Source organism: Polyodon spathula, chromosome 3, assembly GCF_017654505.1.
Source record: "Polyodon spathula isolate WHYD16114869_AA chromosome 3, ASM1765450v1, whole genome shotgun sequence".
Taxonomy (NCBI): Eukaryota; Metazoa; Chordata; class Actinopteri; order Acipenseriformes; family Polyodontidae; genus Polyodon; species Polyodon spathula.
Genome location: NC_054536.1, coordinates 41,505,271 through 41,518,636, shown reverse-complemented (window position 1 = coordinate 41,518,636; position 13,366 = coordinate 41,505,271). Strand labels below are relative to the sequence as shown.

The 13,366-nt window shown below is 37.2% G+C and overlaps 1 protein-coding gene across 1 annotated transcript in view; it reads right to left on the bottom strand.

The window, feature by feature from the left end:
* Positions 1 to 13,366, bottom strand: part of LOC121313097 (PH domain leucine-rich repeat-containing protein phosphatase 1-like) — a 133,286-nt gene that overhangs the window by 25,531 nt on the left and 94,389 nt on the right. Inside the window, exons 7-12 of the mRNA XM_041245259.1 lie at positions 13,021 to 13,223; positions 12,015 to 12,075; positions 11,420 to 11,515; positions 7,455 to 7,610; positions 4,527 to 4,727; positions 1,691 to 1,853 (exon numbers count right to left, since the gene is read on the bottom strand). Of these exons, the coding sequence (XP_041101193.1) occupies positions 1,691 to 1,853; positions 4,527 to 4,727; positions 7,455 to 7,610; positions 11,420 to 11,515; positions 12,015 to 12,075; positions 13,021 to 13,223 (880 nt within the window). The remainder of the gene's footprint in view (positions 1 to 1,690; positions 1,854 to 4,526; positions 4,728 to 7,454; positions 7,611 to 11,419; positions 11,516 to 12,014; positions 12,076 to 13,020; positions 13,224 to 13,366) is intronic.

The following is a 13,366-nucleotide window of genomic DNA, read 5'->3' as shown; positions in this document are numbered from 1 at the left end:
GCATACCACTGTGCACTGTACTAAAGCGCATAGGTGAAGCATTCTGCAGTGAAGCCTGTGCAACACAAATTGTTTCCCCAGCTACTTTCTCACATTATGAGCCATGAACAGTGGTTTGCTGGAATATAGTTATTCAGCATGGCAAATAATTATCTATATAGAAACACAGAGAATTATTAATTACAGATATTACAATGATATACAGGTAATACATTAAATACTTATTAAAAAAAAAAGTAAACTGTATCTCTTTTATTCCTTTGCCAGCGGTCCCCATTCCACACACAGGTTGCAGGTCAGACCAAATGAAGTCCACGGCCCAAACAAGAAAAGGCTTAATCCCCCCAGGAATAAAACTGTACCTGTGTCGGCCTGACAGAGGGACTCCTGGGGTTCAAAATGAGTAATTTAATAGTGAGTGGACACTACAAACCAATGATCAGAAATTCATAAATCATGTATTATTTTGTTTAATAACAATATACATATATACAATATAAAAAAGCACTATCCTTGTTATTGGGGATGTTTCAATTTAGCAATAGAATCCGAAGAGGGTTTTATTGTCTTTTAAGGCCCAGCATGTGTCGTTAAATGTCCCGAGCCAAGGCCATTTAACATAATGAGAAGGGCCTTACCAGACAGTAAAGCCCTCTTCTGATAGTTCTAGTGCTATTGGAAAATGGATATGTTTTAAAAAAAAAAAAAAACACAACTGTTTTTCTGTTTGCTTCTACTTACAGGCACCTTGTGCAGAAAAGTGAACATGGGTTATGAACTGTTTGTAAAACATGTAAAGAATAAAGGCTTTTTTTGGGGTGGGGGGATTCGAGTGCATGTTTATGTGTTTGTGTAAGTTTCAGTATTTAAGTTACCGTTAGGTCCTAACGTTTATTTGCGAAATACAAAGTTTTAGTAATTAAAAATATTGTGCTGTTCGTTCAGTAACTTGTTCACAGTGTGTTCATAAATTCTGATTACTTTCAGCAACGTTATTTCAGCAAATCATAATAACACCACCACAGGATGGTGCTCTCTTTTCTAACAAAACCAGGAAGAGGCTTTGTTAGAGAAGAGAGTACTGCCCTGTGGTGTTATTGTGATTTGCTGAAATAACATTGCTGAAAGTAATCAGAGTGCATCCAGTTGTTTGACTTCAACTGCCCATTCAAACCGAAGACTAGTTGCTATTGTGGTTACTGTATTGTCGTTGCGAGCAAACACTATTCTCTTTTTTCCCCCACTTTATTTGCAAAACTACATTGAAATATACAATTAGGACAGCGAGGAAGCAGCATTAGTCTAAACTGCCATGTTCAAGAACAGAGATTTTCTTTCATCAAGCAGAAAAAACGGTAAAATACACAAATACTGTACTTACGTATTTTCAGACGGATTGATTTGCAAGTGATTAAACATAGTTTGAAAGATAACATTCAAGGTCATTTACCAGAAATTAAAGCCCTTGTATTGACCAGTCAGGTTAAAAGAAATCTGCGATCCATTTTCTAATATTAGTTTGGCTCTTCACAAGAACAACTGCTATTTAGAACGATCTGTGCATAAATACATGATTATTTCCTGAGGGCACAGGTAAACACAAAGCAGTGTATTTTACATACTTGGATGACTCAGAAAGGAAGGTTTCATTGAATAGCATGTGATGCATTTAAAATGGCAAATTTCCTACCTTGATTTCCATGAGCTGCATGACTTCAGGGAAGACGTCGATACAGTTTGAATGTGCAATGATGGTGTGCATGCGTCTGCAGTTCATGATGGTGGTCGGAATGGCTTTCAGTTTGTTCCCGCTAAAATCCACTTCCTCCAGTTCTTCCAGCTTTGCCATTTTACTGCAATGAGAACAAACATACACAATTTCTATTTAAAGCATGACACATGCAGGGAACAAGCTTAGCATCTCATAGCCTGAGCCAATGGGGCAATACAGCAATACCAACGGCAATCTACAGGTTACTGAAGTGGCCAATGGCAGCCTGCCTTCCTGCCCCTCTCATGCACTGTGTTATCATTATTTCACCCTACTTTGGTTTACTAGACATCTTATTAAAATACCTGAATATTTACAGGTCTGATAGTTTAACAAAAGTTGACCATCACTGCACGCAAGTTTTCCCTTGCTCTGATGCATTGAACTGCTTTTTGGGTGCAGTTTGAACATTAAAACGATACTATACCCTGGTTATTTAAAGTAAACGCATTTTCAGCCTCAGAACCTCTGAGGACTGGGCAGGGCCACCACGAATGACCTCTTATGTATTGCCCCACATCACACAATTAAAAACGTAGCTGTAAGGGAATTTCATTTCACACAAATCTTCACCAAACTTTCATCACACACACCTAGCCTCATATTACTTTTCAAATTGACTATAATACTATTTTACTATAACACAATATATTTAGATAAATAATTCAGCCTGTACATGCACTATGTTCACATACTTAAGTGGCCACAAGTAAACTTTATTCATTGAGGACAGCTGATGGACATGGTAATTTACAGGAGGAATAGGATGAAAGCCGGGCCAAAACAATAGAAAAAGTCTCGAAAACACACAATTACTCCGTCGCTATAATCTATGATTTGTGTGCATATGGAAACCGCAAATTTATTTTAAAAGAAAATACTCACACAATAAACTACTTAAAGAAATAGGATAAGTTGTAGGCTACATAAAATCATAGACCTCAATGTAGTTTCTAAATAAACACTTATTTTAGCTTGTATACAAGGAACAAAAAATGCTAAAACCGAATCAAATAAAAATAAAATCTACTTGCATCTAGCTAACAATCTCCATAATAATGCCACTCTGGTCTGGACAGAACACGCTCTGCTTGGAGATAAACAGGGGACCCTTTTTTGGTGTACCAGGAAATTAGGTCAAGAGGAAAAAACTGCAGTTTGTTATCCATAATAAAGAGGATAACTAGGGTGTTTGGATGCCATGGACAGATATAATTACTTTAATGTCCAAACAGCCAAAAGGTGAAATGTGCACAAAACAAAGATAAGCACAACAAAACTAAAACATACACACCTACCAATATTCCCTGTAAGTTTCTCAAGTGATTCCAGTTTGCTGCTTTTTTTATCTGGGAATTTTATTTGCCTTTATAACACCTGCCGGTAGTCCTATGATAAAAAAATACCGACTGTGGTGTCAGCATAGCTAAACATGTTTATGCTCTAGAACACAGAAGAGGTAAAAACAGTAGGGCAAGTGAAAGTGTGTGGGCTGCTTTGAAAGATGTATAGTTTTTCCACAATCTTAACTGTAGTCTTATGCAACATAGCATTAGTGAGTGGTCATCTGTAGCTGTTTGTCTGCTGTACAGGAAAATAAACACAGAACAGCTAAGTTCCAGACTACTGTGGAAATAGTAGTCTTTTTTTATATATATTTCTAAATCATTAAAAATGTCTTCCACTCGAAGGAAAACGTGTAGCAACACTGTAAAAACCAAGGCATATTTGCTAAATGTCTCAGAAGGGTCTGAGACATAGTTCATTTAAAATGTTTTATCAGGAAAACCAAGCTGGGTGAAAGCTTTTGTTTACTTCAAGGTACTTGGGTGAGACCTCTAAAAGGAAACTCGATTGATTTTCTTTCCTTGTCAAATTTTCCAGTAAAAGTAAAGATATCTACAGTTACTCTATAGTTAAATCTATCCCAAGGTCATTTGTGTTTTAATAAACACTTTAAAAAAAAAAAACCTTTTTCATTCAGTTTCTTTAGTGTAAAGAAAAAGCAGGGGATATTGTAGCCTCTGAAGGTGAGCTACTATTGGTGCTGAAAACCTACCTATCCAATCCTGTCAGCTAGAACAGGGCCAGTGGTGTTGTTTTTGGAGCACAGGGCTGTCTATTTTCTTATATGCGTTAACGCATTTGTATAACAAACACCTACAATATACACACCAAGACTGTACAAGAGTCTAAAGCAGCCTCTCTTGAGCAGGCTGACTAAAAAAACAGATGCGCAAAATGACGAGGTAAAACAAATCACATTAAAATAAAATGTAAAAGGCAAAGAAATTAGATACAAGAAACATGCAGCAAAGTATATAGGTAAGGGGAAAGTAAAGATAAATGGGGGAAGAATTAACCAGGAGAGATACTGTAAATGGGTCAGAAATCCCAAGACCCCTGGTACTTTTGGTTATTTGCTGAGAGTTCGCAATGTATCAGGGTACACTACTGAGTGAAAGAAAAATGCTTCAGAGCTCCACAGTCAGGTTATTGATATCAATGGTGCTTGATTGCAATGGTCAGAGTAAGGAAACCAAACACTTCTAAAGTGTAATGACTGAGGGGTGGGATCAGAACTGCTCATAGTTCTTGTAGTTACAATCAGAACCATAAATCAGGCCAGCTACTACATATTTTTTTTCTGGCACTGCTCACATGACCTTAATCTGGGAAGCAGAGGCTCCACTTGTGATGTGGTGTGGTGTGTCACCGCCCCCCCCCCCCCCTCTATATTCAATGCTGCTCTTACCTGGCTGGAAAGCTCTGCATGTGGTTGTACGCAAGGTGCAAGACCCGCAGGTGACAGTGCCCTGTCAGCAATGGCACACACTTGTCGGTCAGGCGGTTGTTGGTCAGATAGAGCTCTTGCAGGATGCTGTGGCTTTCCTCGGACACACTGGAGGGAGGAAGTGTTTCCAGCTTGTTGGCTGAGGCATTCAGGCATCGTAAGCTGTAAAGTTAAAATCAGGAAGTAAGCAAGCAATAGATAAATAATCTTAGCAGCTACCGCACCGTATACATATATCCTTCTTAGAACAAAAACATGGTCCAAAATGAATGGAGCTGGGTTGTTTTTGTTTTTTTCCCCTCTGTTAACTGTATAAATTGCGATTTGTTGAGACCAAGTCTAAGGTGTGCATATTGTGAAACCATGACTTTTATGCTGTACTCTAAAATAGGTCTGTAGATCATTTAAAATTTGGTACACACTGTGGAAAAACTTTAAATATACTTTTAAAACTATTAGAAAAATGTCCTTTATCAAGGACTGGTACTATATTGTATATATGGCTTGTTCCAAACCATTTTTGTTTTCTGCAGTACAGCACACTTTGTACACTACTAAACAATAGGATAAATCAGAGATATGTGCATTCAGCATGTGCAGACAACCACTCCTCAATACGTGGAGAACTGCATACATTTCAATTGATTCCCATTTTCCATTAAAATAGAACAATAAAAACAAAATGTAAAATATAAAATTCTGGATTAATGTTGACAAATATGAAAAACTTTAATCTTAAACTGCAGAAAATGAAGAGGACTGGTTAAACTAGTTTCTACATCCAAATATAAATAGCACATGACACATTGTAATAGAATCTGTCAGCAGAGGTATGATATCGTTATAGACATTTACTGGTACAGTAGTCTCCGTGTGTAGGAACACCTCAGCTTAGGAAACCCCCTTGTGCTGAAATTGAATTTCCCCATTGTAAATGCTCCGCTAAAGTAACAGAAACACTTTTTTGCCACTGACAGTGATTCATTGCTAAACGATTAAAAACTGATACAATACTGTTTTGTAACCTGATAACTCACCATAATCAAACTCAAATGGTTAATTCAATCTTTTCAAAACTCACTTATCATCGCAACAGTAACATTAACATGTGTAGGGGTGCTGTGTTAATAACCATTGCGTTAGAATGAATTCTGTATTCATAATTATTGTTAGAGCCGGTGCTGAATTTTTACCGTGCTGATGCACGTGTGTCATGACATAAGTAATAAATATATTTCTATTTATTGATTCATATCATGACTGGCCTTGGCATATTGTGTCTGGGTTTACTCTGTCTTGGAGAACATTTCAGCTAAGAGAACACTTTGCTTGCTTCCCGAGGGATGTTCTCTTAGCCGGAGACTACTGTATTTGAATATATTACACAAATTAGGCAGTAAGACTAAATGTGTCTTTGTTTAGCCTTGATAAAGTTATGGTTGGTCTTTGCTTGAAGGGCGCTGGCCTTCAGTAATACAGACTGGAGAGACGGGACTCCTGTGGGATTCCCACAGTATGGAAATACATTTCCTTTATGTTTGCGCGAATGGATGGAAACGGAAATTAAACTGGCAGGAACAGGTGGGACCGGGAATAAAGAGTTTTCATCGCAAAGGAATGGATGGGAGTGGAACTGAAGGCTAAAATTAAATCAATCAAGTGCAAATGGTATCCACATATTTACCAAGACAGACACTATAACCCACGTATCAACGACACTCATTTTAATTGACACACCCCATTTAGTGATGTCACTGGCCCACCCATTCAATTCACCCCCCTTGTATCTTGCTATCGTTGATTGCAACTAACATTTACACTAAAACTGTAAAATACCTAAACTCATTTTAAATATGTCAACCTCAGCCAATAATTGGATTAATTAAATTTATTGGAGTGCAAGTTGGAGTGAAATTCAAAAGACTGTAGCCCTCAAGTTTTTTTTTTCTGTTATCAACACATTATGCATAATACGGCTGAAGTAGGTTTGTGTGCTTCTTGTTATTCTTGTAATAGGTAATATGGCAGTAGTGAATGACATTTTAAAAATTCAACTGGGAACAGGATGAATAAAAAAAGGGTAACCTGGAAAACAGACTGCCTGAAATGTATGTCATACAGCAAGAGGCTAAAAGAAATCAGTCTCTTCTCTTTTTCTTAAATATCATGGGATGAGATGGGACAGGACATTTTTTGACAAGACAGGATGGGACGGGAATGAAAAAAAAAAAATGTACGGAACAGTATGGAATGGGAAAAATTCTGGTGGGACAGGATGGAAGCAAAAATTATATTGAAACATTTTTCATAGGATGGGATAGGAAAATGTATGATGGGACAGGATGGGACGTGTGCTCAGTACAATATCTGCGTTAAGTTTCATTTGTATTTAGCTTCAGAATACTAATTATTTCTTTATTTAAAAAAGAGGTTTAATGTTTCCAGAATCATTTCAGAAAAACGCTCCATTTCATCATATTTAAGAAAAGATTTGGACAAATTATTGCAGATCATGTAACAAACAGATACCTTTTTTTTATAGCTGATACTGGGTAGGTGCAGGCATCAGAGCCAGATGATGGGCAATAACATTCTAGAACTACCACCATGAGTCATGACAGGGCTTTTCGTTATCCAAAACTAATGCAACAATTTCAGACTTTTAAAGTGTGTCGAGACACCTCAAAGCTGCACATATAAAACAAAAAGCTACTCTTACAAAACACATGCCCAAACACCTTGCAAAAGCAAAAAATTACAATAAAAAAACTACAATATATCATTGAGACATAGTCCTAAAAAGCTTCAAAACGGCTAGGGGGTGGGGGTGTGGGTGGGGAGGGTAAAGTCCTTAACATGTTTTGAACTCCAACAAGCACAGGCTCTTACCAGTCTGCCTTCAGAAAGAGGTTGGAGGGCAGTTCAAGGAGCTGGTTGTGCTGCACGTCCAGAACCTCCACCCCGGTGCGCTCCAGTCTCTCGGGGAGTTTCCACAGCTGGTTGTGTCCGGCCAGCAGCTTCCGCAGACTGCTGTTACAGAACAGCCTGCAAGGCAAACACACAGAGGGGTGACACAGTCATTCGCCTGCCAAGATTGCTGCTTGCTTTGTAACATTACAGTTTTATTTTGCTTTCTCAAAGAGCAGATTACACACAATAAAAGGGAGGCTAGCAATAATGCTAACAATATTCCTTGTTTTCGATTGACTTCACCTTGCAGTAATACAGGATTGAGGAATCGCAGCATTTAGGAAATTGCAGTGTTTCCATAAACTATACCCCTTTATTCATCAGGCTATTTTTTAAATCAATTATGTTCAGTTTATGGCAATTAAAACATTATCTGCAAGTTTCATTTAACATATAGAACATAGTGACAATACTGAGAGAGATCTTAATTTGTTGTTATAGCAAAGCAAAAGGAGAAGCAGTGGCTGAAAAGGGTTAATAGAAGAAAAGGGGGGAAAATACAGCTCTGCAAACTAGTTCACAGCTGTATCTGATTCAGCAATCAATGTGACAAATAACCAGGCATTTATCAAAGTACATGAAATAACACTAGACTACACTGATATCTAACATTGTTAACATTGGGTCAAGGTGATGAAGTGATGAGATGTTCACACACAAACCCACTTGAATGCACAAGTTAATTTACATTGATTTCACATTATTTCCACAAGTGATTCCAAAAGGTGCAGTCTGGAACTATTTCAAACAATTTGCTGTGGATAAGACCTAAAAGACAGAATACTGAATACTAGTCCCAGTAAATCACAAGCCACAGCAGGAGAATAAAAACTGCATACCACAACAAATCATTCAGTGTTCTGTTTATACCACAAGTATATATTTAAAATGCATAACAATACAATAGTTTTAATTTTTATATTAAATCAGTTAATTCAGGCAGATCTTTACTTTCATTGTCAACAGACTATGCTTCGACGCAGATTCATTTTTAACCCTGTTTATGGCCTCTTCACAGCAGTCTTTTTAGATAGAACCATGGCTTAGGTCAGTCTAAGAATTTGCAGCCTCTCTGTTGTTTCCTACCGTTACTGGTGTTAATGGCTGTTTACCATATTTTTGTTTTCATTGTCTTTAGGCAAAATTTCCATTTCAGCAATCTCTACCGGTGTAGGGCCAGAAAGTAGTACATAGTCAGAATGTGGTACACATACTAAAACTTGACCTGTGTAACGTCAGAAAATGGTACACTGTCAATTTTGTGATTGACTACTGCACTGAGAACAAGACAAACTGTAGTTTACCCACAAAATCGATGAATTGTGAAAAATATGATATTAAAAAGTATCGATTTATTAATGCATTCTAACATTTGACAACTATCAATAGTCGAGCCTGTACATCGTTTTTGTGTAAAGGGTTAAGGAAAGGAAATGTTTTATTTTTTGTTAAATTTGGAATTGGCAATTATTTTTTGCATTATGCTGCAGAGCTTCTCTGCTCCCATCAGGTCTGACTCACTGAATCTGCATGTGATTGAGCTCACCTTCTCCCCCCTGCCCTACCTCCTGTGAATGTTTACTGATGATATTGGATATGTGCAGGAGTCTTCAGTAAGATGGCAAGAAAGTAAAGAAATTCATGTTTGGGATACTCCGGTAACAACTAATTTGCGTGACCATTCTATGAGATGGCACTCTACAAAACTTCAAACACAATATACATTTATTCATCTGAAATACCCCGGAATAAAAATGAAGAAAAACAACCAAGACCGTTCCAAAAGTTGTATCTTTGGTCAGAAGTATAAGCATCCCGGCAATGTCAGTCCCAGTGAGCAGGTATTCAGTAATGATGGGCAGATTGTAAGCAAGTGCTAGTCATTGCTTAAATTAAAACTAAATATGGACACTATCATGTTCCTTAACACAATTAAAATAGAAGCCATGAAACACTCTTGTTAATAAACTGCTGTGGACAGTGATCATTCACATGATTGTTTTTCCTTGATTGGTTGTTACTCTGCCTTGATATGGATTTATTTTTTAGGGGGAATATGCTTTGACCCCAAACTAGTACAAACGAATAAGGTAAACAAAACAAAACAAAAACATATATATTTATATATATATATATATATATACAGTGTGTGTGTGTGTGTGTATATATATATATAGTAATTACTATATGCATAAATAGATATAATCAATTTAATATGTTAATAGAAATGTTATACAGTAATCCACAGCTCCACATGTATTGCTGCTCTTTTTTTTTTTGACCCTTTCATAATGCGGATAAATCGATGTATCTGCTTTTTTTGGAGAACAATATATCGATAGTGAAAAATTTGGCGTCGCCCCAGCCTTATTAAGAACAACTTTAAGGGCCAAACTCGGTATGTCGTACCCCTTTCAGACGGCCGTTTCCTTGTTCTCTAAACTAAAATCATTTACGCAAACCTGGGCAAGCGCAGTACGCGGTGTACCACTTTTTAACGCATACCACAAAACGCCACACTGATGATAATGAAGGGGCTACAGGCTGTACGGATAAGTCAGAAGCAGGCAGATCGGTAACTAGCATTTCTTGAATAAACTGATTCACAAGGAAATCGGGGGTCCAAATGAAAACAACAACTGAAACCTTAAATTTAAGTTTTAAAAATGCGTATCTGAGGCAGTACTGTTCAAACTTCTGAAGTGCAGCTCAGTCCTGAATTTCAGCAGCACACCACTGGATTGAAACATAAACAAAGACACAATCGAAATAGTCCTGGTAAGCACATTATGCCACTCAATTTATCCCACGCGAGATATACTCACGCTTGTGGTATAACTACAGCTATACCATAGCTTGGAAGAGAAAACAGGATATACTGTACAATAAGTTTCACAGACCTGGTAATATGGTCCAAGATTATAGCTAATCCGTCCATATAAAACCAATAAGAAGTTTATTTTTAATCAACTTTAAAATTAATTAGCGCATTAGCAGGAGGCCAAATATTGCAAAAGCAAAGAGAAGTTAAGACTCCCAGGTCTGATGGGGGGGAGCACAGTCTATCAGGTTTCATTCCTGCAGGAAACTCATTACCCCCTTTATTATGAGCCTGAGATTACTCTGTATTTACCACCTGGCTCCCTCTTTCAGGACTCCATTGTTTAATCAATGCCCTTCCGTGACCTTTTATGCAATCAGATAGTCTCAAGTTTCAAAACAGAACTTCTGAAGCTGACATTAAAACAACCTAATGCTTTTCATCCCCATAACAACCAGACCACGATTGACCCAAAGCCTTCACCATATACAGTAGTATGTACATATATGTACAGTATTTATTTTAGGTTGCTGACTAGCCAAGCTTTCTTTAATCACAATGTTAAATGTGTTGCTGGAGGTTTTATACAGACTATGAAAATATTCAACTGATAAGGTACATGGAAATCAATGATTCGGTCTTAACGGGATGGCCAGTCTAAAACCAAAGTAGACATTAATATCACTGACTTAACCCAATCCAAAAGCGAGGCTGTTTAAAAGTAGTACAGATTTTGAGATTAAATATCACCCTCCCCAAGTTAAAAACAAAAGTAACTATGTATAGTTTAAGTAACCACACCAGCATCTCAAAAATTTAGATCATTAAAATGTAGACATATAAATGTGTCCTTCTGTGCTAATCCCACCAATGGGTGACGGTAATTATTCAGTAGCAATTTTAATGACAAGGACACCACAAGTTGCAATAAGGGTAAATGAAAGATTTCTTTACTCTGTGTTCCACCAATAAAGGTAGCTAAGCATAAAATTAGAAGCTACTGAGCTTTGGTCACTGTACCTAGTCTGGTGGGGGTTTTGTGCAAACCATTTTGAGAACTCACCTAACAGGCAGCTCACAGATCTGGTTGTGGCCAATGTCCAACACTTCCAGTTTTTTGCTCTCACACACCCAGTCAGGCAAGCTCTCCAGATGGTTCCTGTGGAAATACAGGTCAACATCACAGGGAGAGAAATAATCAAAAAACGGATTAAAAAGCCCCACCAGGTAAAATCGTTCAGCTCAAGTGTTTTATTGTTTTGAATATTACAGTTTGCAAATGTTTTGCAATGTACTGAGTAAAATAAATAAATAAACAAACAAACACAGGATCACAAGGTATACAGAATTATCGTCATTTGTTTTCTATTAAAAGTGTACTGTATTAAAAACACAGGTACATTCAATTAATTTAAAACCATGACAGATCTAAGCACTGTCACTATATATATATATATATATATATATATATATATATATATATTATATTTATATACAGATATAATATTTTTTTTTTTTTTTTTTTACAGACAAAAAGACATCCAAATGACTTGCATGAACAGTTTGATTTTCATAACCTTGTCCTAATTTAGGTTTACACCATTGTTTACACCCCCATGGTCTTTTTTATCTTTACTTTACAAGTGTGTGCTACTTGCCTAGAAACATCCATGTATGTAAGGAAACTGGGTACTGGATAAACTTCCAGCTGAGATAGTTCTGAAATAAAAGTAAAACATTTCATTTAAAATTAATAATTTAAGTTGGAACCACTATTAAACTCTAAATCAACAATGATAGGTCAACAAGCCTGATCCTCAAAAGGCTTATTACAAATGAGGTTACTTTATATTGTTAGATCTCCTTTTCTTATCTCTTCTGAAGGCTCCAGCACACAAGAATAATTTTTATTAGTGTTATTACTGGAATCCCTTTTATTGTGCAAAAAAACTCAGTTCTTGACTTTTTTTTTTTAATTTACCGGGAAGTCATTTACCAGCATTAATGACCTGCAGGAGTAGTTAAACATAGGCCATTAACACTATTGTAAATCATACAGTTTTAGTATTATGTCAAAACATACGTATAGATAAACTGTTGCATTCAGGCAACTTAGCCTTGAATCACATTACCTGATTGCAGCTACATCACTGGATAGAGTGTGAACTACACACACGATGCTGTGAATTACATAGCCTGATTGCAGCTACATCACTGGAGAGTGTGAACTACACACACATGATGCTGTGAATCACATGGCCTGATTGCAGCTACATCACTGGAGAGAGTGTGAACTACACACACATTATGCTGTGAATCACATGGCCTGATTGCAGCTACATCACTGGAGGAAGTGTAATCTACACACACACACACTGCTGTGAATCACATGGCCTAATTGCAGCTACATCACTGGAGAGAGTGTGAACTACAAACACAAGAAGTGATTGGGTACCAAGAAGCAGCAGCAGCTTTTCATCTATAGGGTTGGATATAAAATACATCAGCAAAGAACCAAAAAGATATTCAACAGAAAAATGGAGGACCAGTGCTAACAAGATGTAAGAAAATGGGTTTTAAAACCTTCATAAGTTATAAGCGACTGTACATACAGGGGGAATGGCTGGAGATTTCCTTTTCAACGAATAAATAAATGTGTTTTACCATTGGATGATACGTAGAGTCCTTTCAGTAAGCATCCACTGACTTTAAGAGCAGCAAGGTAGTTTCGTTCGCAGTGCAGCACCTCAAGCTTTGTGAATGCTGTGGAGTCCAGATGGCGCAGGTGGTTGTCCCTCAGATCCAGATGGGTGATGTGCTGCAGGAAGTCTGGCTCCTCCTGAACCACCCTCCTGATCTTGTTGAGCCTGAACATGGCAAGCACAGGAGAAGAAAAAACCAAAAGCTTTATCTAAGCTTCTTTTAAGTTAAATCAAAATTTGTTGTTCCAGGGAGAATAATTATTCAATGATCTACACAACATTAAGTATTGCCATCCTTATGATAACAA